The sequence below is a fragment of the Podarcis melisellensis genome, assembly GCF_964234715.1.
Source record: "Podarcis melisellensis genome assembly, chromosome: 7".
Classification (NCBI taxonomy): Eukaryota; Metazoa; Chordata; class Lepidosauria; order Squamata; family Lacertidae; genus Podarcis; species Podarcis melisellensis.
In genome coordinates, this window is record NC_138539.1 from 46,543,193 (window position 1) to 46,571,082 (window position 27,890).

At 40.6% G+C, this 27,890-nt stretch overlaps 1 protein-coding gene and 1 long non-coding RNA gene across 15 annotated transcripts in view; one reads left to right on the forward strand and one right to left on the reverse strand.

Annotated features, from left to right (window-relative positions):
* On the forward strand, window positions 1–20,858 carry LOC309373718. 3 transcript variants are annotated; one of them, XR_014170154.1, is made up of 3 exons: window positions 1–1,408; window positions 3,704–3,789; window positions 16,819–16,842. It is a non-coding gene; the product is annotated as an uncharacterized lncRNA (long non-coding RNA). The 3 variants fall into 3 exon arrangements; XR_014170155.1 differs by lacking the exons at window positions 1–1,408; window positions 16,819–16,842 and adding exons at window positions 1,578–2,351; window positions 20,813–20,858; XR_014170156.1 differs by lacking the exon at window positions 1–1,408 and adding an exon at window positions 1,578–2,351 and having other exon boundaries at window positions 16,819–16,859.
* Window positions 5,632–27,890, reverse strand: part of DLGAP1 (DLG associated protein 1) — a 282,912-nt gene continuing 260,653 nt past the window's right edge. For 11 of the 12 annotated variants that reach the window (XM_081918049.1, XM_081918041.1, XM_081918045.1 and 8 more), the window contains 4 exons: window positions 20,804–21,222; window positions 14,171–14,262; window positions 11,813–11,965; window positions 5,632–8,171 (listed from right to left, as the gene is read on the reverse strand). In XM_081918049.1, coding sequence (XP_081774175.1) covers window positions 7,962–8,171; window positions 11,813–11,965; window positions 14,171–14,262; window positions 20,804–21,222 — 874 coding nt within the window. In that variant the 3' untranslated portion in view covers window positions 5,632–7,961. The remainder of the gene's footprint in view (window positions 8,172–11,812; window positions 11,966–14,170; window positions 14,263–20,803; window positions 21,223–27,890) is intronic. The other variant, XM_081918042.1, reaches the window with a different exon arrangement.

Here is a 27,890-nt window from a genome sequence, read left to right on the forward strand (position 1 = left end):
ACTAAAAAGGGGGGTGTCATTCATAGCAATAAATTAATTTATTGGCTCCCCCCCCCATAGGATAAATCCAGCTTATGGAGGAAAGGCAGATGGGTTGGCATTTTGATGCTAAACACATTGAATGGAAGTTGTGAAAAATTTGCATGCATGAGGACCATCCATCCCACAATAAGCACCCATCAGGAAGCATCCTATTTGTAATTCAGTTTTGAATTTGGTTTTAAAACCAGTTTTAGTAACGAAAGGCATAGTAATTGGTTTAGCAATCTTACTGTATGAACCAGAACAATGTAAAGGTTATCATGTTGAGAAAAACAAAACAAAAGTAATGATGGGATAATACTTTTTATTAAGATGCAAATGAACTTTCAGTTCCCCAGAACTTTTCTTCAGGCTGGATGTCTTTAGATCTGGCCAGAGTGCTCAAGTACAAACACAACGAAGACTTGTTTCCATGAGCTGCTGTCATTGGGAATGGCATCTAAGTTATAACAATGGATTTGTTGCATGTCCCTTACAAATTACTCATCAATCTGTGCAAACAGAACTTACTGTTCTGCTGCTTGGAAGACTGGGCAGGGCAGGTGGTGGTTGGCACATCTGCCTGAAATGCTTTGTTCCCGACTCTTTTAAAGCATCAGTGGAAACAAAACCAATAAACCCTACTTTCACCAGTAGCATGCTGCATGTTAAGATCAAAGTACAATCTATGAAGAGCAGGTGCTGAAACAGTAACCAAACTTGGGAAGGTGCCCCCCCCCCCCAGTTGCTGCTTAAACCTTTAAGACAGAGGCAATAAGAACACTCATATTACGGATTGCAGGATGCTAGCTTCTGGTTGGTGGAAAAGTACCTGCTCGACAGTAGTTAACAGCACTTCTCATTTTGGATGAGCGAATGAAAATCAGTGGCGAAAGCGTATGGCAATGGAGAGCTGGTCAAAACATTGGCTCAGTTTGCATGCAATGCTAAGCCGATCCATAACAGTGTATCAACATGTAAATGTGCCTTCTTGAAGATTGCGGCTGCAGTTATCTGCTCCTGCTGCTGTTGCACTTCCCTGTAAGAATAACTGGGTGGAATCTGATGTTATGTGAGCAGAAAGCAACTTCTTGCAATGGATAATTTCCACAGAACACACTTCACCGTGCTTAGCAGATTCCTCCGACACTTTGGAGAAGTTTTTTGGGGAGCAGGGTACAGGGGGGCTGCAGTGGGGATGAGGGAAAAGGAGAGATCCACTGATGTGAGCTGTTGCCTGCTGCAAACAACCCACCAAATATCGTGAGTGTGCATAATAGAACAGCAAACCATAATATACCGAAGCATTTCTTGAATCTGTGCCCTCAGGAGACTTTTCATACAGAATCCACCTTCCAACGAACCTGGTAGATTTCCTTTGGAACAGGTAAGTAATAATCTCTCTTGCTGGAAATTTTGTAATTGGTAGTTGTCCTTTATGCAGCTTTGGGGATATGGCACTGTGGGGATGGGGTTGGGGTTAAGGAGAGGACTAATAGATAGAATTGTATTCACAGGGTGTCTTTGTGTGCATAGAGGTATGTGTGTACAGGTATGTTACGTTTTGAAATCCATTGTTGTGTGCAGTGTACTGGAGGAAAGGGGGAAATGGTTGTGTTGTCAAAAGCTGGTTTCATCTGTGGTACATCTGAAACAGCAGGTGGGAGTAGGGGTTTTTTTTGTGTGTGTGTGCTGTTGTCTGCCAACAGCCAATCAAGTGTCTAAGGCCGAGTGCTGATGCTTCATTTCAGTGCTGGACAAAGGTAAGTGGGTGGTGGAGACAGGTTGGCATTTTTATGATATTGTTTGGATGTTGTAACAAGTACTATGTAATGCAAAGCAACTGGAAACAGCAGCCAATCAAATAAAATCTGCAATAAAAGCAAAGCACATCCCAAGGGCAGAAATCTCTCAAACCAAAAACACACTGCAAACAAGACAAGGGGCCCAATGGATCTTCATAGGAAGGATATTTAACAGTCCTGCTCCTACCACTGAAAAGACACAGGTACCAGCTCTCACATGGCAGTAGGACCATGAGCATGCCAGTCTTAAGTGGTTGGCAGGCTCATGGGGTGGGATGTGATGGTGTTGTAGGCTAAACCTAATTTTGTGCATGTGCCACATTAGCAAATCAGATACTCTTAGCTAACTACTTGGTTGCATAAACAGATTTTTTAAAAATTAAATTTTTGATTCATATTCTGAGAAGATTTCCAGTTTATATATCTGGAACATATTTTCAACAAAATAAGCATTTGCTCTTGATAAAACGCTTGACGGCTGTGAACTGCATGACCAGACCACCCAGCCAAGCAGCCTTTTGTTGGGTGAGTATTTTCTCTATTTGGATCATTTTCTTGATTGCTTCTTGCATATGATTTATGTGGTTGCTGACTCCCACTCAGATCTAAATCTTGAAGTTGTTCTTGGATGGGCTTAATTGGAGAGGGGGTTGATTTTCTAACTGGTTCTCTACTGTGGGGGTAGATGGGTGGGTGATATCAAATATCATTTCCTAGAGGACAGTATGGTAATACACATTAAAAATAAATGCACCAACACCACAAACAAGTAGAGACTTCTCAGAAAACAGACTAACTTCTTTTGAATGATCCCCAACAAAACTTGTACATAAAAAGTTGATTACAAATGATCCAGTCATTTAGCTCAGGGAGAACCTGTGGCCCTCCAGAGGTTACTGGACTACCTCCCATTATCTCTAACTATTGCCCATGCTGGCTGGGATTGATTGGAGTTGGGAGTCCAACAACATCTGGAGGTCCATAGGTTCTGGGTTCCTAGTATATCTCCCGTTATCTTGTCTATGGCCCTAAATAAATCCCTCTTCCTCATAATTAGCTTCAGTTTCCTGGGCTGCAATCCTAACCCCACATACCTTGAAGTGGTGTGAATACAATGGGATCCACTTCTCAGTACCTTAGCTATATTAGGATGGAAGCCTGCCTGCAAAAATGTGAATAATGAAAAGGCTTTTGTGTAGAAAAGTTACCTCAACAAAAATATAATCAGAAGTGGCCAACTCCCTGCCAAGAGCCACATTCTCATGGAATTTTTTTTAAGCTGCTTTCTGGGGCGATGACTGTAACCGGAGCCCTTCACCCCCTGCCCATCACTCCTGCTTCCTTACCTGCATGAAATTAGGCCAAAAGTCCTATTCACTACTAAGGCCTCAGGTTCAGGTTGCCCACGTTACGATAGAAATATTCAGCCACTTTGTTAAGTCATTGACCAAAATACTACCTGGACTTTATGACCCAAGAGTCAGTAACATTACCCTGTAGCATATATTGCAAAGCAAACCCATGCAGCAGACTTCCAATGTTAGGAGTTTCTCCCCGATTGAAAAATAGCTACGGAATACTCCTAGATTGGACAGAGAAACTATTTCCCCTACAGACAGTTGGAAGACTGTTATGGTCCTGAGATATAGACCAAACTAACACATGCAATGGGAAATTCTTGAAAAGATGCAATGCTGTGCAATGTCCATGGAGGTGTCGTTGGCTTTCCCAAACAGTTCTGGTGATTTTGACCACATAATTGGAACCACATAAACTGCGAGAGGTGTACAGTTGCTTGTGTCTTTTGATGTTATGATGATATCATGCTTGCTGTTTTTTACATTGTCATCAATACTAAGAGGCTGAAATATTTCTAGGGTACAAGGCACCAAATCAGCAAAGATGAAATATCTGAGCAGCTATACACCCAAGGATACTCTGTGAACTCAGCACGACAGATCATGTAAGTGGCATTGTTGCTCATACAAGTCTTAGCAGAGTCAGTTGGAAATTCCACTCTATAATTGCCTCCACACTGTAATTGTCTCACAGTGTTTTCCTTATGCCATTGTAAATGACCTCATCAAAAAGGGCAATATTAATTTGCAAAGAGGGAACGAGAGTTTATATTGAAAAGCCACAGCTCTTACAAGCAGTGCATTATTTATTTTATTAATTTGCTCTTTTTTACATTATGGGAAACATTAATCTATTTACATTTTTTTTTCTTGTCCACACACCAGATAAGTAGATAATCTTATGAAAACCCAATTCATAAAACCACACAATGCTCTCCATCTCTCCATCTAGAGGCTTTGCAAGTTGTACCACTTTTTTCCAAATCGAAAACATACTGATGATTATCATGATTGGGAATGTAGATAGAATGCACATATGTCAGTGATTTACATTCTGGTTTAAATATGCAGTATAAATTAGGGGAAAAAATCAAACAGTAAGTTCACAAATACAAAGTTTAAATTAAAGTGATAGTGCACACCAAAACCCTAATGGAGCACCCAATAAATAAACTGAAATATATTACAAATAACTTATTACCATTTTCCTTTTCACTATTAAAATGTTTAATCCATTTTCTCATTGGTCATTACAAAAAGATTAACAGTATTTTATGGAAACATCTGCAAAAAAATATAATAAATACTTTTCAACTTTTGATGTAGGAAGCCATTTTTGTTCATATCCAAGCAGCCACAATACGCCCAACAATTTTGTAATTTAAAAACAAAGAAATTCTGGGAAGAACAGTTTCCCCACAGATTTGGACTTAAAAAACAAAAACAAAGCCAGCATGTCCAAATAAAATGAGAATAGGAAGCACTGATCCGGACAAAATTAAGCACTTTTAAATTCCATTAATTTCAGTGGTAGAAATTTGAAAACATGCTTAATTTTCCCGTTGAAATGAATGGGACTTGAAAATGCTTAACATTGGCTGGATTGTGTCCTAAGAGCATAATCCTATAATGCAGGTCTGAGAAACCTTTGCTCTCCCTTCCCAGGTGTTGCTTAATCACAACTCCCATCAGCCCCAGCAAGCATGGCCAATAGCCAATGATAATGGGAGTTGTAGTTCAACAACACCTAGAAGGCCAAAGGTTCTCCACACCTGCTATAACATCTGCCCAAAAGTAAAACCCTATTGAGCTTAATGGGACATACTGTCAGGATTGGGTTACTGCCCACTGTGCTCTCACACGCTCACAACATCCTCATGTTCTATGCAAGCATTCAGAATTTGGATGCCAGCTGAGTTTTGCTGAAAAACTAGGTAGAAGTTATTTTTCCATCCACACATAGAACCCATATAATTTGAACGACCAGGCATCATGCTAACAGATTCTTTTATATTTCATACCAAAATTATGATGTATAAATACAACCATTCTAGAATAAAAAGTTCTGGCACTGATCCTCAACCTAGGTGTAAACCCAAGGAAAATAATTGGATTTTACTAGAAAGTTCTGAGTGTATGTTCATAGCAGATGAAAAAACCAGATTTATTGCATCGTTTTAATTAGAATTGTTTTCAAGCTGCTTGTCAACCAGTCTTAATTCCTGTTTCATGGGTTCAAATAAACAGAAATGTCACTGTGAAAATGGCCTTTTCTTTGGGTGCTGTTGTGTGTACATGTTCATACAAAGAGTCCTCAAATCTTTTAAACAGAGAGCATGGCCATATATTTAAAGGTGGCAATTGGCACTATGTAGACTGAAACAGTGTGTGAGCCTTCATTGCTACTATAGTTTTAGAGAAAAGTGTTGTTCAGATAAAATAAAATGTATCCTAGCAAATACAATGTGATTGAAATCCGTGCAAGTCAGACTTTCCACGATTGGTTCCTGTGATGAGTTACACTGGATTTTTTATCATAATGTTTAAAGTCTTTAAAATATTGAATTATTAGCCCTTTACTTGTAAAATATAGCAGTGATATTTTGTGCCCTGTTTATAAACATATAGCTTGGATATATCAATGGCTTTGAGAGGTAGCAAATTCTCTAGTGGCTTTATAAATGTTTTATGAAAGTTTTCCTTGCCAGAACCTATTACCTCTCCCAAATTCTTGAATAAAATTAAAGCACTGTGTAATGTGACACGTCCTGATAGGATCATGTATATTTTCAAAAAACGTTTTTTCCAATGCAAATTCTGATGTTTTGAAATGTGAACTATACAGTTATGTCAACCATGCAGTCAAGGATTCCACAGTTGGATTGTGTTAACAGTAAGGGCACTGAAAGCCAACTCTGGTAAGATGCAGAGTACAGATTATCAAGTCAATCGGGGAACTTTGTTACCATACCATCTCTTGTTTGCAGAATGCAGAACTCTCCTGGTTTTGTGACAAGTGAGGGCCACTAACGGTCATGTTCCGTATGGGTGCCAAGGAAGATGCTCCAAAGACCAAATGGCACATTAGCGTGGCACATGGGAGAGCACTATGTACAGGCTAGATCCATGTTCTACTGACTTGAGTCAATAGATCTGAACACACCAGCTCCACAAGGGCATAATCTGCTAGCTCTGTAATGCCTTATGGCCAGGACTCATATCGTATCTGGTTTTCACCACTCCTAGTAGGATATTGGATGCTAGCCTTAAAACATTGTGGTGCCTGGCAGGTCTTCATGCTCTCTGCCAGCATGATGGTTGGTAGTGGCATGGTCACTGTTGTTCCCACCGCACCCTGGTCCTGTTTCTGGGAACTGCTTTCTAGCCTTGATTCCAAAGTGCCTACAATTAGGCATGGATCACATTCTTAAAAGAATGCGCCACAGATAAAGAGATGTTCACCATCTGATGTGTTGTGACAATTCCTTGATTTTTCAGAATTTAAGTATTTTCTATTTGAAAGAAGAAACTGATGTAAGCAGTTTGATATGTAAGCAGTTTGATTCGTAGCATACAAATACAAATTTCATTTACAGCAGTGTTTTCAGCTTTGGGCCCCCAGGTGCTGTTAGACTGTAATGCCCATTATCCCTGACCATTGGGCTAAGCTAAATGGGGATTATGAGAGTTGTAGCCCAACACAATCTGGGGACCAAAGGTTAAAGAACACTGATTTACAGAATTTCAACAGCAAATGTCTGTGTGTATATGTGCAAGATCTGAAAGTCTTGACAAGGCTTGGACATCAACAAAGCCAAGGCTATTTTTGCTCCCCTTTTATAACCTGATATATTTCATATATCACCATAGGAATTGGCAATATAGTACAATCATGAAAAATCTTACTAGTTAGTTAGACAATATGATTCTAAGATTTCTTTAATTTAACCTCCACCCATCTTTGCATCCAACTTTCCCTTTTATTGCCTTAAAAAAACCCCAGATTATTTCCTTGGAAGATTGATTTTACAGTCTTCTGCTGATCAAAAAAGGATTCTAAAGCAACACTGAGGAAATAAAAATGTGGCAGTTTGTGCAGCTGCAGGTCTTTTACATTTCATCTGAAAGGTTAACTTCAACTTTTACTGCAGCACACCTACCTCTCCAGCTCCTTCCGATCAGTCAGGTGAGAAGGTATGATTTCTTAGGAATGAAATAATGCGTGCCATCTTTTAAAAATAATAATAATAATAATAATAATGGTCATAGCAAGAAGGGATTCTGAGCTAGATCTGCTTTCATCATTAATTAGGAAGACAACAGAATCCTAAAGGTTTACCCTGCAATACTGAATTTCCAAAATACTGTATAACTGAATATTGCTGTACACTAGATAACAGACTACCTTTAAGGACCAAGAATGAATTCATTTGTGTATCTACTGTACAGAGGTGTGTGCATGTATGCTTGTTGTGTATGTGTGTGACTTCAACTGTGTGTCTGTGGGATTCTTTACATGAGGCAAGGTGGTAGCATCAGTACATGTGACAAAGCGTTAGGCTGACATGGGCAAACCTTTAGAAAGCAAGGGGAATTAGCGAAAAATCTCTTGGAGGATTGACAACTACGCCACAGAAGTGTTACTTCATTGGGAGAGAAGAGAGAGATAAAGGGAGAGGGATACAAATACTTATTGGTGTCTCTGAGCATGGACCTAGGAGGGCAGATTATACAAGAGATGTTTCTTGCCATTAAGAGTCCTCTTGGTTGGATCCCTTCATAGCCTGGTCTGGGCTTCGGGGATGTAAATCTCAATGCTTTCGGCGCTTTCAGTGGCTGAGTTCTGACGGACAGACGCAGCTCGTTTGGCAGCCATCAGCCGTTTCCGGGCCTCCTGACGCTGTGAGCTCTCCAAAGAGCGTTCCCGTATGAGTGGCACCTGACCTTTCGATGGCTTCTTTGGCACTGGAGGAGGGGCCCTTCTCTCCTGATCAAAGCAGAAGGTTAATGACATTATACAGCTTCTCAGGGGAAAAATGAAACAAAAAAAAAGAGGTGGGTGTGGAAAAAACAAACAAACAAACTAAGATAGGTCAGTAGTTAGAACACACTTTTTTTTTTACCTAAAGTTTGTTAGTTCTTATCTGCATTTCTTCTTCTTCATTGAACTGACTTTTTATTGAAAGAATATCATAATCTTAAGGCAAAATAGGGAGGAACTGAGAGCAGTGCTTCATGGGTACAGTGCGTCAGCTACACACACTTGGTGCTGAAGCTCCCATCGCTAAACATTGCGTGTGGTTCCCTCTGGGAAATCTAGACTCCTCTTCCTGGTACCAGAGACTAGAAAGGAGACCATCTTAAGCAGAACTTGGTAACACTGCTTAAAGCAATACAATGCCATAAATCTTAAGATACTAGATGCAATTTATGTCACCCAACAATTAATGAAAGAGTCTTGGGATTTCTTAATAAAATTAACTCATCATATTAGAATAGTGTGTAATAGGTATGAAAAGACACAAATAATGAGGTCCCCTCTCCCCCTTTATATACAAGAAACATACACAAGACTAAATGGGCTTACAACACTGAGGACTTATGGATATATTTCACACAATCATATGAACTAGCAGCCTGATATTAGTTATCACAGCAAGAATTTTTAAAAAGGAAAAAAAAGGAGAGCATGTGCTTAGTGGAAGCTGACCCTGGTAACATGATACACTCTTTGGGTATTGCTATAAAAGTGCTTCTGAAAGTGTAGCATTGTGCTGAATTAGCACCATAAGTAAACAATTTAATTACAAACTCAAGAGTTAGTGGGGATTACTTAAAAGGTATTCTGAAAGCATACATTAGTCATTACTTTGGCATCCAAACAAGGTTAACAAGGAAAAAAAGGTGTATATATACACATGCTATATATACATATATACACACATATATATATATAAATTCAGAGATGGATATTTTCAAAGAAAAATGTATGTTACATCTAAACTTGCAGGGCTCTACAATACAAAGTGCATGTCCGCAGCCCCTAATTTTTAAACTGCATGGCCTTCCATCTGGTTCATGCTTTCTTAAATAAGGGGTTATTCATTCCATTACACTACATGAAGTTCATCCTAGCTTCTAACTTTACCATTGTTGAGCAAAACAGCTTCAATTGCTTACGTTGTAAGGTCATTTTAATTGAACTTAATTTGTTCAGAACATTCTATTTGTTTGGCATGCAAAAACTGATCTATGTTCTTTACCCAAGCTTAGGAAGTGGATGAAGGATAACAAGCACAAATACAAAATGAACTCACAAGTGTTGCCCATCTGTCTTTTAAATGCAGAAAATGAACCACTCTTTTAACTTAAGATCCTAAGCATTAACCTGCCAACACTATGGTTACTGTGCACCACAGAACCTCCCCCTGCCCCCATTACAGGTTGTAGAAACAGCCTCCTTTTAGGGAGCTTAACATTAAAATAATCATTTTCTTAATACTGTCAATAAATACCTTTTGCCTAATGTGTTATTTTGGCATCTAATGACAAGTATTTGGTGTGGTAGGAACACTAAGCCACCTCAAGCTCAATGGGGCTTCTGAGCTGATGTCTCAATGGTTGTCCTGTAAGGAACTCATAGAGGCAATTGTTTGCCTCCATCTTAGTCTATGAAAGAAATAACCACTTGCAGTTAATACTATCATTTCAATGAGTAACTGTACTTTGGGGAGTTTTTGAAGGGTTTTCTTCAAAAACCTAACTTTCCCCCAATGAATTTATCAAAACCAGCTAGCATCTTTCTTTCTCCTATTCAGCATCTGTAAGGGTTCAGCATTATTTGTCTTTAAAACGCAGCATGATGTTAGCCAACCACAAAAAAAGCAGAAAGGTTCCTGCATGGGGTGTAAATATCTGAGCCTGCCTGTTATGTATATGGATATCATGCTCCTTCCCCCATTCTTTACTAATACTTGTTCCTAAAAACACAGATAAATGTTCATTTTAATACTGAGTTTCTGAGGGAAAATCCCAGTTCTGAGAGGAAAACGAAAATGTTTGCAGTGTTTATTTGATGGCAATTATGAATATCCTTCAAAAATAAGATGTGAACATATCTGAATGCTACACTAATGACACCAACTTTGTTTTAAAAAAACAACAACATAAGATGAAGTAACTGCAGACAAAACCGGTGGGAGTCTAACTGAAGATAATTAAGAGCAGCTTCAAATGCCTTTTACAAATAGAGGGTGAGCAAATTGCCCTTCCTCTTCCAGAACTTGTTTAGAATGTGTGAAACTGAACCCCACTGCATTTTCTTGTGCAAATGCAAATATAATTTAGAACTTGTTCTCAGTTAGACAGTTGTGTGTGTTTTTTCTAAAAGAACCGACAGCTCCCAGTTCTGAATTGCTATTTGCTGGACATATACTTTTGAAAACAAAGTTTTGAACACATTGAAATAAGCTTCCCAATTGTTTCATATGTTTGCCTCTGCCTTAATTTTGTGGATAAGCTAATATTATTATGGCTATAAGGGCAACAGTGTATTAGATATTTTATTTAAATATTTCATTATTTTATGCCTTATTGTGGAAGAAAGCATTTTAGGAAAGAGATTCGGTTCTTTCCAAAATGTCGTTCCCTCCCCATTTTGGGCTTTGCGGGGTAAGAAGCAACATTTGTTTCACACAGAAGTTCTTCTGTTTCTCAACTACCTCTGCCCACATCACTACTTCTGTTGTATCATCTGAATATTTCTTTTTCATATTAACTAATTAAATCTGTTCCTCTTTCACTGATGCCAATGTGAATTTGATGGGACAATGCCCAGCTTTTAAGTGCTTCAAGTGCATGGCAACAATAGATTTTTGACCAATGTCTGCTCCTGACACAAATACTGAAAACAAACGAATAAAAACAAAGCAAAGTGCCAAAGCACAATAAAAAATTAAAGCCCAACTTATTCTAGGAAACACAGCAGAACCTTCATTTACCATTCTGTTTAATGTTTCGGAACTAGATTGAGTTGAATTAAGCAAGTAAGGTGAACCCAGTTATGAGGTCTCCCTCGAGGTAAACAAACTAGATCAATGACATGAGAGGTTTACCATGTAACTTTTATGATGGTCCACTTTGAGAATACCCATACATTTATCCCTGGGAATGGGAACTGGTTATAAAGCCAGCGGTGATTACAGAACTTCCCTAGTTTACTTGCTGACACATTTCAGAGTGCATTAGTAAACAGAAGTCTTAGGCTAGGCAGTACTACGTACTGTCCATAGTATTTATTTAAAATTTAAGAATCAGTATATGAGGCAGTTCCTTCCAACAATTGATTATCTAATATGATTATACGTTAAGTATAATAAGACAAATGAGCACATTCCCGTTATTCGATTCACAGAAACAAGTTTGCCTTAAAAATATGCCTGAAACATATTACAGAAAATATCTCAGGTGATTATTATGTAAACATTGTTTTTCTTTTACAATGAGATTAATCTGATATGAGCTCCATTTCATGTTTTTAACATCACTGCCGTATGCAGAGGCCTATTTAATCTGTCCAGTATTTGTGCAGGGCTTTAAATGAAGCATACAAAATCGACAATGTTCTACCTTCTTGTCATGTGGATCCATCTGTTTCCAATTATTGGCCTTTAACTGATGAAGTTCATCAAATTTCATACTAATATTTTCTATGGACAACTGCAGCATATCCCAAAACCCTGCTAAATCCTGGGAGGCTGGTCTCGGATGAGCATTGGGATTCTGTGCAACAGAAAAGAAGAAAGAAAGCATGAAAGAAAATATTTTGTTCAATTTTGGGGGTGGGGAAAAACTTGAAAGAGTCCATTGGTATATGACTTTTTATATTTGTCTAATGACTCTTGAGTCGCTATATCTGACTCACCTGGTTTAGTGAGATTGGCTAATTATGCTAACTAAACTGTAAATTTCACTGAGACAGCCACAGTGTTTAAAGTTTGTTAGGATTTCAAATTATCCTAGATGCAGTTTAGTAAAGAAGGCTTGTGAGTTGGTCTGTCTTCAAAGTGAATTCTATAGTGGAGGGTATTGTTTGATTCATAATAAGTTATAGTTTTCTTTACTGTTTCACTAACTGTATGATGGATATGCTTGCTGATTGTTATCTGTGTTTTCGTAATCTATAGTCGTACCTTGGAAGTCAAACAGAATCTGTTCCAGAAGTCCGTTCGACTTCCAAAACGTTGGGAAACCAAAGTGCAGCTTCTGATTCTGAAGCTCCTGCAGCCAATCGGAAGCCGTGGAAGCTCCGTTGGATGTTCGGTTTCCCAAAATAGTTCGCAAACTGGAACAGTCACTTCTGGGTTTGTGGCGTTTGGGAACCAAAATGTTCAAGAACTAAGCTGTTCAAAAACCAAGGTATGACTGTATATGTAATGTTTCTGTATTTTGCCCTAGCCTCATACCAAGAACAAACTTAGTTGGTCTCTAAGGTGCTACTGGACAATTTTTTTTTAATTTTTAAAATATATTTCTATTGCCCTAGCCTCAGTCATGCATTACTAGCTCCTTTTTAAAATGACCCAGAAACTTCAGCTGGCACAGAATGTGGCTGCTTATGTGCTATTTGGGGCCAGATGGTCAAATCATATTACACCAAATCTCTACTGATTATACTACTTACAAGCATGTTTATAAAAAGCTGTTTTTTACTATTAAAGGTAGTACCTGCACCCAAAACAAACCTGTCTGTACTTTCAGATCAGCATCATAGGCCCTGCTCATTTGGTCCATCTTTAAGATTAATTTGACTGCCAAGTACTAGGGACAGGGCCTTCTCATCAGTTGCCCCTGCAACATCTTCCCAAGGGATGTACTGTTGGCCCATTCAGTTGTAGTGTTCAAAAAGGCTTAGAAAACCCCCATACTTCATTTGGCTTTTCACTAATGTGATTTTTGCCCATACTCCCATGTTGGTGTTTTATTGTTCTACTGCTGTGATTTGGCAACGGTTTTGTACTTATTTATAATATATTGTTAGTTGTGTCTGTGTCTCCACTTGCCAATATTATCACCTTCTGTTAAGTTTGTTGTAAAATGCTCTATCTGCACTCTACATTTAAAGCATCATCATATCACTTTAGATAGTCATGAATTGTGTTTTATTGGCCAAAAATGGCAGCAGTGATGGTGAGAGAGTCTTGCTTAGGGAAGAATGTTCTGGTGGCAATGGAGACTAGGTAGAGAACCATGGCGCCTGGTGTTCAGGCACCATGATGGGGGAGGAAATGGCTATGGCTTGCCTTAAGTAGACCTGCTTTGCTACTTTTTATTTGTGTGCTGGCTGAGTAGGATCATTCAAAAAAAGAAATAATAATTCTATTCTCACTAGAGTTCAAAGCCAAAAAGGCTAACCAACTATCACCATTCTATCAAGGGTCTTGGATTTTACATTCACATAGCAGTGTTCCCCTAACTCCTGACACAATTCAGTTGCTTTATGTACTGCTGCAATTCATCTGCAGCCCAAACGGTACCATCAGGCTTTAAATGTAGATTTATCTTTTAGCCATGCCCTCAATCAAATGAATTTCTGTTGCATGGTATGTTGCATCACGTATATTGTCAACTGCTCACAGAAATGCTGTGAGACACAACTAATGTCACTTGGGAACACAGAGTAAAAGGTGTTCTTAATACCACTTAAGAAAACTCTTGAGGGTGTAAAGTGGCAAATTTTATGGAAGGAAAATCTCGTGCTGTTGTTATTAAAGCGCATCCCTAGGTTTCATGGTAGCAAAGAAAAGCATGGCTGCAGAACACTGTGTAAGTTAAAAAGCCAATGATAACAACAAGAAAGCCATGCGCTCTGATCAAATTACACACAACAAGCTGTAGGGAACCCTTACATCTCTTTGTTTGTACATAGTGTCAATGTCTGGCTCTAGATAAGGTGGTGAAATGGTGCCCGTAATACATGTTACATACCAGATTTTCTTCACACAGTTCTCTGAACTGATAAAATTTCTGAGCCATGAGAAGCTGTGCACTGCCAACTGCTGCTTGAATTTTACCTAGAACTTGAAAAGAAAAGAGAACATGAGAAAAAGCTGGTCACACCCCCACATTTAAGCGCTGGTTTAGTAGGGGTGGAACATGGGCAAATGCAGCTCTGGGACTTTTCTCAGCACAGAATCAACGGTGTCACTTTCTGGAGAACCAGGAGAGCTGATGGGACTCCTGCTCCATGCTAGCAGCTTAAATCCTAATACTTCTCCGCAAGATTGTTTTTAATTTTTAATTATAACCTAAAGTTTGCATTTCAGCTGGCTGAGTATCTTTTGTTAAAGCTTGATGTATTTTACAAGTCGAACTTAGAAGGCAGCACCACTAAATTAAATGGAGCTTATTCTCTGCTAACTGTGCATGGTATTGCAGCTATGCTGATCCTAATAAAAAGGGCTTTCATGCTATATACTGCTGCTCTTCAGGAAGTGGATATATATAATGGATCAGTGCAGCTGCTTGCAACTTTTGAACTCTGCTTGGATACATTGCTATGGATTTTCATTGGCTATGGAGACTGTCATGATGAGCTCATGAACTTCAAAACGTATCAGTACACCACTGGGTTTGAAAGAAATCACAAAGACATCTGTACTTAGGGCTGAGAGGCCTGTGCAAGTATTCTAGGTGAACCCTTGAGGCAGTGTATTTTGGGGATGTTACACCACACCTTTGGTAAGAGATAGATTGCAGTGGAAGAGAAAGAAGGCCCAGCAAAATTGCCACAGATGCTGGGATGGAGTTAGAGGACTGCACTCTTGTGCTGGCAAGAGGGGCACGCAATTCAATAGATGGGTTTCAAGGTACCCTGTGAAATCAAGAGAGATCCTGGGGCACAACCCTTTGACTGCATCAGCTACAGCTGTTTACAGTGGCAAAATTTTAGGGGCTGCTTTTACCCCAAAATATGTACCCCACATTTTCTGGGTCTACACCCAGTGCAGCCTAACCCCAAGGCTCTAAGCCGAAATACGACACAGGGCTGCAAATATAGAAAACTCTTGTATTCCCTTGCAATAGAACAAGAAAGAGCATAATATAGAGAGCAAAGCTAGGCTGTACTTTCAGTAAGCCTTTTAGTAAGACTAAATATGCAAGCATAAATCGAAAGCACAGTGTAACAAAGATCAGCTGCTGGGGAACAATTTGAGTAAACACTGAATATTAAATGTGTGAAGCGATGAGTAGGGAGCTCTGTTACAGTCCTTCCTTCCTCAGGAACATGCAAGAGGAGACCGACCTTTTCAGTTTGCTCCCTCACTTTGGACAACTGTGAACGTCAAGATTTAAGTGGAATACATCCACTGTGCCACTCAGGGTATTCTACACACTACTATTATTGTTTGTAAGGCTTGCGTGTCTAATTCCCTGTGCACTGTGCTGAAAATGTACCCCTTGGTGTGTCTAGTCCTTTATTCATCCTAATGCTCAAACCACTCAACTGAAAAGAGCCTTCAATAGTGGGGAGGAGTTATTCTGAGAGCTTTCATGTGGTTCCCATTGTTATGAAAACTCTTCCCACTGCTTCTACTTCAGAACAGCTGCCTCAGCTGGAGCTGGGCCATCTGACACTTCACAAGGCATCTCAAGGACTGAAAGGCAGGATAACGGGGAACTGGACGGAGGCTGTCTCTCAACTTTGCCTTGGGAGAGAGTTTTTGCATAAAACAAAAATTGCTCTGGTGTTCATACCGGTCAGACAAGTTGCTTGAGAATGCATTGTTTGGTGGTGCAGCGTTGGTTATACTTGACTGAACAATAACTGAATAATCTTGATTAGAATAATCTATTCCAAAACCATAGAGAGAGCAGGAGAGGAAAAAGAATGCCTTGATCAGTGACTGGTTTATGACAACATGCCAGCTGATTTTGAGATGAATGCTGAGGCTCTTCTTTACAGAGGAAGCTGCCTTATTACAGAGTTAGACCATTGGCCCAACAGGATGAGTGCAGTCTAAACGTGGAGTGGCTGATCTTCAAGCTTGAGGGATCTACTGTGCTTTCCCCTGGAACCCTGAGGTCCACCAGCTGAAGTCAAATGCAAAGTAGAAAAAGGAGTGGATTTACACTTAGATAAAAGGCACAAGGTACCATTTAGTGCACGCTGCACCCAGTACCAGAACTGTTCTGCTTGCAGTCGTCATCACACACACACAATCAGTTCCTGGTCACCCACTTCAGCAGCTCGATTTGGAAAAACCAACCAACCAACCAACAAACAAACAAACAGACCCACCCCAAACAACTGTATTTGTTGCTGCTATTAAGCAACTGGGAGTCAGAAATTATTGGCGATCCTACTACAAACGTACTGCTTTATTTATTTATCCATCCATCCAGGCTATATCCCACTCTTCCTCCCATTGAAGCCCAGGGAGCCATTTATAAATCCTTGGTTTAAATTGCCTTACAGAGAGTAGTTCTGCATGATTTCAGACAGGAGTCTTTCCCTGCCTTACCTGGAGATGCCATGGAATGAATTTGGGGCTTTTGCCATGCAAAATATGTCACTGAGCTATAGCTCTTCCCCCCATCTCTTTTGAGGGATGTGCTTCTCTTTCTGTTCCCAGTATAGATCATACTCCAAGTGAACCACAGCAGTTTTCATTGCATAACCACGTCTTAAACCACACTGAAATGGATCAAAATAATCTGTCTCATCCAGCAACAACTAGAACTTGAGATGCCACTTCATCCTCAAGCAGTGTGGCTCATGATGGACACTGGTAATTATCCAATATGGTGGGGTTTAAGGGAGAATTTAAAAACTGCAACAATAACAGCAGAGGTCTCACCCATAACCACTTAGGTCAGTCCACCCTCCTACCCAGCAGCCATCTAAGTTGGCATGGTTATGAGCCATTTTAAAAGTGAAGTTGTCACAATGAGCTATCAAATCATCTTCATTACCATCTCATAGGCTAAGATATAGCAAGTATTTTACCAAAAAAAGCTCCATTGGTTGCCTCTGATGGTCAGGAAGGGCCATTTCTTCACCAACCATCATATCCATGCAATAGGCCTGCAAATGAATTCTAGCCTACACTTGGTCAGATTGACTGGGACATTTCCCTACTCTAGAGATCAAGCAGAGCTTCAACAGAATTGCCTGCTGAGACAACAGGCAAACCCCCAAGGGTCATTAAGAAACCAAACACCTCCATCTTTCTCCTGGGGTATACAATTTTAATTGTCTTATACCCTTTCAGCTCATCTGGGGGACTGTAACCCTATCAGGTCCCATCACAGATGTTCCATGCCCAGATCACTATCATTCCACCTATCAAAGAAAACAGAACCTAGGCTCTGTGCGTTGAAGGATGGTCTGGAAGAGAGAACAACCAGAACATGATTGAAGTTACTTCCCATGCAATCACCTGGCCATCTCCCACAGCCGTATCTCCCTCTCCTCTCCTCTCCATTACTAAAATGGCCACTCACAGTTTCGGCCATCTCTCCATCCTCTCTTAAAATACGTCTTTTGCACCAGTAGGGGACAGGAATAAAGTCCTAATTGGGCTGTGTGTTAAGGAACCACCCAACAGGAAAGAGCTAAGAGTAATCATGGGAGAGAAATGGAAGCTGCTGTGCATAGTGGAAGGTGCAAATCTTGCAAGATTCAAGTAATTTAAGAGGACTTAATTAGCTTGGGTTGTGCTTGGTCAAAAAACGGTATCAGGGTAAACCAAAAGAAGCAGAAAGAGAGCAGTATTACTAATCAACATATAAAAACTGATGTATAAAAATATAATGCACTACTACTGTTAAAAAATTAAATGGCAAAAAGTGTGAATTAAGTACAAAGTTAATGTATTAGTTGCTATAAATATGTTAAATAGATATGACATGCAAAAACAAAAGTATACAAGGCTCCAGTCCTAAGTAGGTAGCAAAATTGCAGCAAATTTCTATGCTAGCTAGCTAACTAATTTGTGATTTCTCTAGCTAGAGGACACCAGGTGAGCAATCAGAAATGTACCAGTTAGATGGTATCCTTAATTCATTTGTAGGGCAGGAGATGGAAGAAAAATGTATACCTATTAAAAAATGCCCCAGCTACAGGCAACTTAAGCAAAGAGGCAGGCTTCCATATTGGAAGCATACTAGTGTGAAGTTCTCCTTTCCAGTCCAACAGTGTGGCTGTGTGTACACCTTTACACAAAGCTGAAATCCTGCCGATCAGCTGCTCAGGAGGCTACTTTCAACTCTCTTTCTCTCCTGCTCCCCCTTCTGTACCAAACAGACGATTAGAATGATTTCGGCTTTTAAATGTGTGTGCAGCTCCTGTCACTCTGTGTGCATGCCCTTGTATCAAGAACAGATCCCTTTTTTTAATTCAATCATTTGCAAAGGTTCACACTGTTGCATGCACACAAATCCCAGGCGGTAGATTTATGTTCATGAACAGATGTTGCAGTTTTGATCTTAACAGAATGATCTGCGCTCAAATTGTTTGTGCAGAAAGACCTGGCTTTAATTTGCTTACTGCTCCTGTTACAGATAAGTGAATTTGGAGGAAACCAGCAAATTTTAATATAATACAATTTGTGCATAATTAGCTAAAGAAATATCTCCTGCTGTTACTGACTCAGCCTGAAGCCATTGACACGTCTAGCTTGTTTTTATCTGCAGCAGCAAATTGCATTCCTAACTAGAAACATTCAGTCCCATTTGACAGTTCTCAGTTAGATAATACCAAACGTGTCTATGTAACATACAAGCCTCTGTCAAGCAGCCCTGACTGAGCCTTCTCCTCCAGACAGCTGTTCTGTACAAGGGAGCATTGTCTGAGGAAAGCTTGTATCATCTTACTTTAAGGAGTGGGGGAGCAACTGTTCTCTCAGCTGCCAGGATGTTGAGGAAATTTCAGCCTCTGCAGTTTTCTCATTAGTTTATTATCTGACCAGTTAAACATGCAGACATTCTGAAGCTGTGAAAATCATTTGTGGGTCCACTAACCACTCTCTCCACAACTTCAGCATAATTTGTATGGCAATTGCGCATGCTGCTAAAGTTTAAAGCAACAGACATTTCAGCTGTCAGTGCTGGGCTTTGCCATAAACTCTTATTTGGCTCCCTTGGTTAAGAAACAGCTTTCCTTTCAAAACGATGTGCTTGTGGCAAGCAACTGTAATCCTGCAGGTTCCTTGAGAAAGGAATTGGTTACCATAATAATAAGCAGATAGGGAGTTGAAATGGTGAACTGCATGGCCTGGGGCTAGAGTACCTCAAGGACTACCACTTCTCATATGAACCTGGGGCAGTGTATCATTACAGTGGTACCTTGGTTCCTGAATGGCTTAGTTGTTGAACAAACCGGCTCCTAAATGCTGCAAACCTGGAAGTGTTCTGGTTTGCAAACGCTTTTCGGAAGCCAAATGTCTGATGCTGCTTCTGGTTGAGTGCAGGAAGCTCCTGCAGCTAATCAGAAGCCACAACTTGATTTTCAAACTGTTTCAAGAGTTGAACGGACTCCCGGAATGGATTAAGTTTGAGAACCAAGGTACCACTGTATACCAATTCAGACTATTGTTCCACCAAGCTCAGCATTCTCTACACTGTTTGGAAGCAGCTCTTCAATGTCTATCCAGCTCCATGGTCTATGCCAGTTGTAGCCAAGGTACCTGGCAGATGCTGTTGGATCCCAGCTCCCATGAACTTCAGCCAGCATGGCTATTGGTCAGCAAGGACGACCAGCAACATCTTGTGAGGGTACCACATTGGTATCATCGCTAATGTACACTGACTGTCAGTGGCTCTCTGGGGTATGAGCCTGTCCATACTGGAACTTCTGCCATTGTGATGTTATTTGCCACTTCGTTAGCATGCCAAATATGGGATAGAATGGGACAGAAATTGTTAACCATCATCTGGAGCAACTCTTCTTCATGTGTCTCTGCCAATGCATATTAGGTGACTGAGAACTGGGCATTCATAGCAGTGATGGCGCAGGTGTTGGGTTTTTATTTGCTGGCTGGTTTAAATGTTCACAAGTCTTCTCTCCCTCTCTCTCCCTCTCTCTCCCTCTCTCTCCCCCCCCCTCTCTCTCACACACACACAATACTTGAAGTCATGGTTCTAGATTTTCCACCTAGTTAGAGGCAACCAATCCCAATGTTGTATTTCATAACCATCATAATATAATTTTAGGGGGACTTTCTCCAATTTATATAAGGTCTTCTTGACAAGACTGCAAGTCTTGGAGTGCTGCAACAACCTAGATGAATCCTCAGATTATTTGCATTATTAGTTACAGATGTGAAATCAGAAGATATACGAAGCTGATGCCCAGTTGTTTTCAGCAGCCATAAGGAATATCTGGGAATTAATAGATTTTGACATTCAAATCATTAGACCAGGGATGTGAATGTTCTGCCCTCCAGATGTTTTCCAACTATAACTCTCATAATCCCTGGCCATTGGCTGTCTGGGGCTGGTGGGAGCTGGAGTCCAGCAACAACTTAGAGGGCCACATGTTCTTTACCCCTATGATAGACTTAGATGGGAAATGGCAGAATAAATGTCTCTTTGTATATCGGTATTTGAACTACTTACTTTCTTCAGGCAGGTGATTTTCTTGTTCTTCTCTCTCCATCTGTTGGCACCAACCTTCCATACGCTCTCTCTCTGCTTGAAGAAGCTTCAAGAACCAGTGTCCATCTCTGTGACACACTGACCTTTGAACAGCTTCAATTGGATCTTCCGTTATAGAGTCAATCCAGGGATCCGGAGGAGGTAAAATGGAAGGATCAAAATCTCCATCAAAGTCATCGTCCACTGCACATGCGTGATAATGGTTTCCAGAGCCCTGTATGCTTACAGTGGAAGTGCTGGCATCTCGAGAGTACTGCCTTGATATTTGCCCAGGATAACTATCTTCTTGAGGGTCCATAGACATTTCAAAGTTCTCATGGAAATCCATGTCTGCTTGAACGGCTGCTGTAACACTGTTTGACCTCGTGAACCTACGGAAACTGAACAACACCATATAAAAAGTTGTGGGAGAAATTTAACTTTGTGCTGTTACAAATGTTCCATCACTGCAAGCATATCTGCTTGCCTGATGAAACAATTGCCCCCTTTCTCCCCCTGTGCATTGTTCGGTGGTCTCTCCCGATGCCCCCCCCCCAGCCAACTGGGGACTGAAAGGGGGAGGGGGTAAGCCCTACTGCGCTAGCAGAAGCTTTTTGAGGTCTTCCACTAATGCCATCAGTTAGTTGAATCTGGCCCTTAGACAACATAGATAAAAACAGGTGAGAATACAGAACAATGTTAAAATTCTTTATATTCACACGTAGATTTGCCGGATGTTAGCAAAGAAATGCACTGCTTTTTTGAATCGATATCTCATCAGATTTGCAGGCTGACTTAATTTTGTGGAAGTTTTTGAACAGACAGGTACATAGCTTCTTTTTATAATCTCGCACATTTGTTTCATTGGTTAATAAAGGCAGTACATGTAACTAAGGGCATTTCTACACGGCAGTTTATTGTGGACTTGGTGTTGTTGATGCATTCAATTTTTCTGCAGTGCCTACACAATATCATGCTCATCAAAATGCCGTCTCACATCTTTGCTTCCCATTTAAGTTGCATCTATCATTCCTTTGTTAGTTTTTTGTTTGTGCATGTTGGATTTTTCACGGAAATGGCAAATCCGGATTAAACAGGGAACAAAGATATGGGATAGTGTTTTAATGAACATAATGTGTCAACACAGCAAAAGTCCTGCATTCGTGAGCAGCACTGAGCCTGCAATAAACTCTTGTGTGGAAGTACCATAAGTTTCAGTCTGGTCGCAGTGATGTTCCTCCTGGACCTCCCAGCATATCAGATGATACTCCTCTTAGCAGCTTGTATATATGCGTGTGTGGGATTTTATCAGGGAAAGGGTTTAAACACCTTTTGCCAGGATAAAACATGGATCTTCTACCTTCCTCCACACCTTAGCTCTCTGTTTGGTTTCTCCTGAAGTCGGCCAAGAATTGGAGTACTGACCTGCTTCCCCACATGGATGCTCTGCCATTGTTAGTGCAACATGACAGCTGTGAAGATTACACACCCCACCCCAGTGTGCAGAAGACTTCCTCAGTCAATAGCTGCCTGTCTATGGATACACTTCCCCCCGGAGTAGTCTTCTGCAGCCTGGTGCCTTCCAGATCTCTTGAGACTACCAACTCCCATCAGCCCTAGCTGGCAGGCATCAGGTTAGTGAAGGCTTCCCATGGCTCCAACACTGTTCAGCTATAGGTGCCAGCTGAAGCCCCACCTTTTTCAACAGGCATTTTGATGCTGCGGGGGGGGGGGGCTGCCTAAATCCCAGGTGTTGACAAATTGCTTTCATTTTATTACCGTTGATAGTTTTTATTGCTTTACTGTCTATGGTTTTATATATTTATTGTTGTAACCTACCCTGAGGTCCTAGGATGAAGGGTAGGATATAAGTTCTAAAAATAAAGCACTCTGACTTTACTGACAGCCCAAGTATTAGATTTGTGTGTGTGGCATCTTACACAGAACATTCTCTCCTTGCAGTGATTTGTTTGGTTCTGGGCACAGAAGAAACACTAGCACCTCTGCTCATTTTCATTTTTCATTTGAATACTGTACTGAAGTTGTCCAAAGGCCGAAATAGCTCTTATTTCAGTGAAGTGCAATAGTAGATAGAATGTGTTTCTTCCCTTTGCCCTTATTTAAATCACATATTCAAAAGGAGAAGAAAGTTGCAGTGCAAAACAAGGGTAAGTTTTCCTGGAACTGGCCATTTTCACCTCGAACAGGAGAAGTGTGACATGGAAGTACAGCATGTTTGTTCCTTCTCAACTTGTTTTAGCTCTATGTAGAAATTCTAGGCTGGCCTAGGTGGGACAAAGAGGCAGTGCTGATAAGGTACAGATAACCTGGCTGTTTAGTTCTAGAGAAATAGTAAAATGATAAGTGGCAGCAGGCCCAAAAGAAAGCCTTGCCTCCTTTGAGGCATGACTCATCCTGCTGATGAAAAGCAATATTGGCAGACTTCAAAGGCTAATCTCACAGGGCAAAAGAGCAGGGGCCAGGAATGTGGATCTTTAGAGCTGTTGTAAACATGGAGCAATGAGCCATGGTGGTAGGCAGGAAGGAGTTACTGATCAGTATTGTACAACGCAAGGGAAATCTCTGGCAGCAAAGCTGTTTTCAGCAGAATAAATGTATCTGACATACACATACTCAGTGCCCCCCCTTGCTCAATAGCATAGACTGAAGCCTTTATCATGCTGCTGCATGCTTTGAAGCACAGTGTCAAGTAGTGCAAAAATAGATTATGTAACTCCCATTTGCACAGACATGCTGCAGGTTTGGCGTAGGAGGATTCTCTTTGTTTCGTGTAGCTTGTATTTGTGGTGTGCTGCTAACACTGCACTCCTTCCTCCTCCCCAGGATCCATAGGTGGCATGAAAACTCAGTGAACAATTACGTTTCTTTAATAACAGCAATCTTAAAAGAAGTGGTGTGCATGCAATGCCTCTCACGTAAACTGAACTCTCTTTATGCCCTCCCCCCCCCCCGCCAGTTGTATATCTTGCAGTCTCTTTCTGTTTGACAAGTTCAAACACATAGTTTCTGAGTAAGCCACTCAGGGGTTCCTTCTCACAGCACCTAGTCTTACAGAGCTTAATAATCGTGTTCGAAAAACAACATAGGAACGAGGTCTTGGGGGCTGCTTTCTTGGCATACATGCATGTACATTGCAGAACTGGCCATTCTAATTTTACACCAAAGACAACAACTCAGTTGTGAAACTATAAAGCTCTGCTTTAAGGAGGGGGTGATACAGGGCCAAAGGCACTGCATTTTAAAGTTTAGGGATACACCCTCTCACTCTGTTCTAAGGCTAAATTAGTATTATCAAAGAAGTTTCTGTTCAGCACATAATGAGTGACCTAGTTTTTTTTTGTTCCTTTATGTTTATTTAGACAGCTCCGTGGTGCAACCTTGCTGGGTGGACTACTCTTGGCACTGGCCTGTGTAAACATATACGCCTTCAAAAGAAGCAAGGATCTACAGTGGAGATTAATGAAACATCATTACAGCTAAATAGTTCAAAGGAATGGGAATTCAATGACAATGTCTTCAGATGCACTGCCTTGGCAACCATAACGTTCAGAGTTTCTTTGCTCGTTAATTTATACTCCAAGAAAGCAGCAGTCCTCCAGCCACTTCTAAGATGGCCATCCTACACTGTTATTGCCATTTTATGGCTAAAGAATAAGACAGTTGAGCGGCTGAATAAGAATTAGACAGCTGCTGCTACTTACAACAAGCTGCTATTTGAATTGCTCCACAATGACTTGCTCCCTGATCTAGAATTGTTCCTGAGCAATCCTACGCTGAGGCCAATGGTGAGGGAATTCAAGTGGCTGCTTAATGCAGAAAGGAACAGCAGCCCAGCACTTGGCTTTTCTGGGATTTGTTGCTGCCACGTTCCCCATCGCATCCCATCTCATTGCTGGGCTGCCCAATAAGCCTATCACAGTCCAGTCTTCCAATATCTTTAAGAGGAAGGGGAGAAGTCAGGTGCTCAGCAAGAAGGAGGGGAAGGGGAGAGGGGGTTTGCGCCCAGCAGCAGGGATGGGAAGTAGAGGGGGTCAGCCAGGTCCCCCTGAAAGCTGGAGCTAGCCATGGCATAAACAGCACATATATAGTTCTTAGGGGAAGGTCCCTCAGTTTCCTTGCTTACGTGCGTTAAACCTCAGTCGCTTTGTGCTCATTTGTGCCCTGCAGGCACAAGGTGTAATAATTACACCCTCAGAGAACTATGACAGTTACCTGGCCTAAGGTGCACAAAACCATGAAACCGTAGACTGGCTGAACCAGTACACAACACAATACAGCGTCTGTTCTGAACAGCAGCCGCTGGTTTATTTGCATGTATTCAGTTCTCTGCCTCTCCTTTTGAGAACCTTGTTTACATTTTTAGTCAAAGGAGATTTTCCTTTGCACAACAGGTGCTGAACAACTTGCAGATGGTTTTGATTGTATTAATTATACACTGTTTATCTTGTTACCTTGAAATTTTAATTATGTACAAATTTATGTAAACTGGCTGTGGCTTATAGCTGAAACAAATACATTTGAACTGAACTGATCTTACAGATGGCAAGTAGGAATTGTACTGGAGGGTAGGATCAGCCTGCTTCATTACTACTTAGAACAGACGGTTGTTGCTGGATTGATACCAGATAATGAGAGAAACAAAACAGGTAATGCAAAACTTTTTATTGGGGAAACTTCAATTGGTGAAAGATTTGCAAGCTGCTGAGATGTCTACAGTTCTTTCATTTGATGGAGCTGAGGGCCAAACTAGATGCGAAGCTAAATGCAGAATTAAAAACACCAGCAGGTGTGTGTGTTTTAAAAATAAAAATAAAGGGCTCGTGTGATATGTGTATATGTGATTTTTTATCAGGATCAGAGCATGCAAGGAGGGGAGGTTTACCTCTTCTATCCTCAGCTGTGTGACCCAGTTTATTAACAAACAGGGAATAATATACTATAAACATACCTACTTGTACATTCACCAAAACGTTGAGACTTACTTTTGAGGCCTAGACTGTAAGATTGGGCTGCTAAGCACACACAAGCACCTTAGAAACCTTTGGGACTGTGTTTAGGGTTCAGCCTAGATAGTTCAGTTGGTTTAGGGTGCCATGCTGTGATTCTAAGCACAGTCAGTTGGATGTATGTGCCACTTAAATGGAAGCACTGAGGGTCACTGGGAACTCAAGCTGTCTTGAATGCCCAGGAGAGCTGAAAGCAGGATATGAATGGAATAAATAGATAAATTTGTCAGTGCAAAAGTACATATGGGGTATGCTGTAAATAACTCCTTTCAAAATATGGTACCAGCTAGTCATGACTATCTCACTTTCACAGACTTTTTTAAAAAAGTATTTATGCGGTAATACACTGTCAAATTGTTTACACTTTCAAGTGTCGAGATAGCTCTTATTTCCCTGAAATACATGGCAGTGGAAAAAGACTGCAACTTGATAGAAGGTATTTCTATCCAGATAACTTGTAGCTGGCAGAAATAATTTATCATCTAATGAACTCAGACTACAGACGTACAAGTTTCAACAAAGAGGTGATATGCAAGAAGGTAACAGGTCACATTTTGACAGATTTACTCTTATGATTGAATCAATATATGCAGGAAATCATGTAAGTGTTGTTAAGTGGAAGACTACCAACATTTTTCATCAGAGATGTTCTTTTGTCCCAAGCAAGGTGGTTTTTTTAAATCAACCAACCAACCAACCATCTAATTTTTAAATAAAAAAATATTAAAACATAACAAGGAGTCAGCAAGAAAACTAAAAGTAAAAGAAAAGAAAAGAAAAGAAGAAATCTAGAGAGTCCCACATGATCACATGTGGATGATCATACAATGACCAACATTTTTGCTTACCTTTTGAAAAGATATGTTTCCTAAACTGTGATGTAGTGATTATATAGTGTTAGACTAGGTCTGGGAAGATTCAGGGAACTTCCAGACAGTTGCTATTTTAAGGTGGGTTCCAATCACAATCAGGGTGCACAATTAAAATTTATTGAGATGTCACCATTATAATTTATTGGCTGGTCTTGTGTGACCAACCTGCTTCCTCAACAGATCAGATGCTTTTGTGAGAAGGAAAATGATGGGATCATGCACTGGGAATCTGGTGAAATGCCCTCTAACCTCTACACACAAATGAAACAGAATGAATGCTCAATAAACAGATCATCTGGAAATCCCCTCCACAGTTCAAATCTCCACTCAGCTATGAAGGTAACTGGATGACCATGAGTCACCCATTATCTCTCAGCTTAATCTACCTCACAGGACTGTGGTGAGGGAGAAAACTATGTACACCTCCAGCACTGGAGGCATGGGAGAATATAAATGAAATCCTTCCTTCCTTCCTTCCTTCCTTCCTTCCTTCCTTCCTTCCTTCCTTCCTTCCTTCCTTTCTTTCACCATCAATATAGCTTGCTATACTCATCTTAACCAATTCTTCTTAAGGCTTACTTTTCTTCTTCTTGCCTTCAGCAAAAGGCTGTGTATCATGGCAAAGGAAGTCTAGAGCAAACTCACGACTGTTATATTACTATGTCTCTGAATACTAGTTGCTGGGAATCCCAGGCAGACAGAGTGCTGTTGCTCTCATGTCCTACTTACAGTCTTCTCACCAGCCTCTAATGGGTCAGTGTGAGAACAGGATGCTGGATTAGATGGGTCATTGCCATGATCCAGCAGGCTCTTCCTATGTTCTTATGTACTACTTTGGGGAAGGGAAAGTCAAAATGAGCTAAGAAAACTTGTTTTTCATCTGTATATATATGAAAATTAAGGTGGAAGGGTGGGATCAACTCATGATGATATCACCTCCACACCATCTTCAAAATGTAGACTTAGGAATCAGTTTTTAGGCAGCCAGGTGTAGGCTAGCCTGTAGCATCTAAAATACTTTTATTTCCAGGCTGAAGATTGGTAACACAGGAACCTCCAGGCCCACCCCACCCATGAGGCAAGCTGAAGAGACTGCCTCAGGCATCAGGGTCCACCAGGGCAGCAGATCCAGATGTTTATCTTTCTTTCCTTAATGTAAATCTTCCCTCA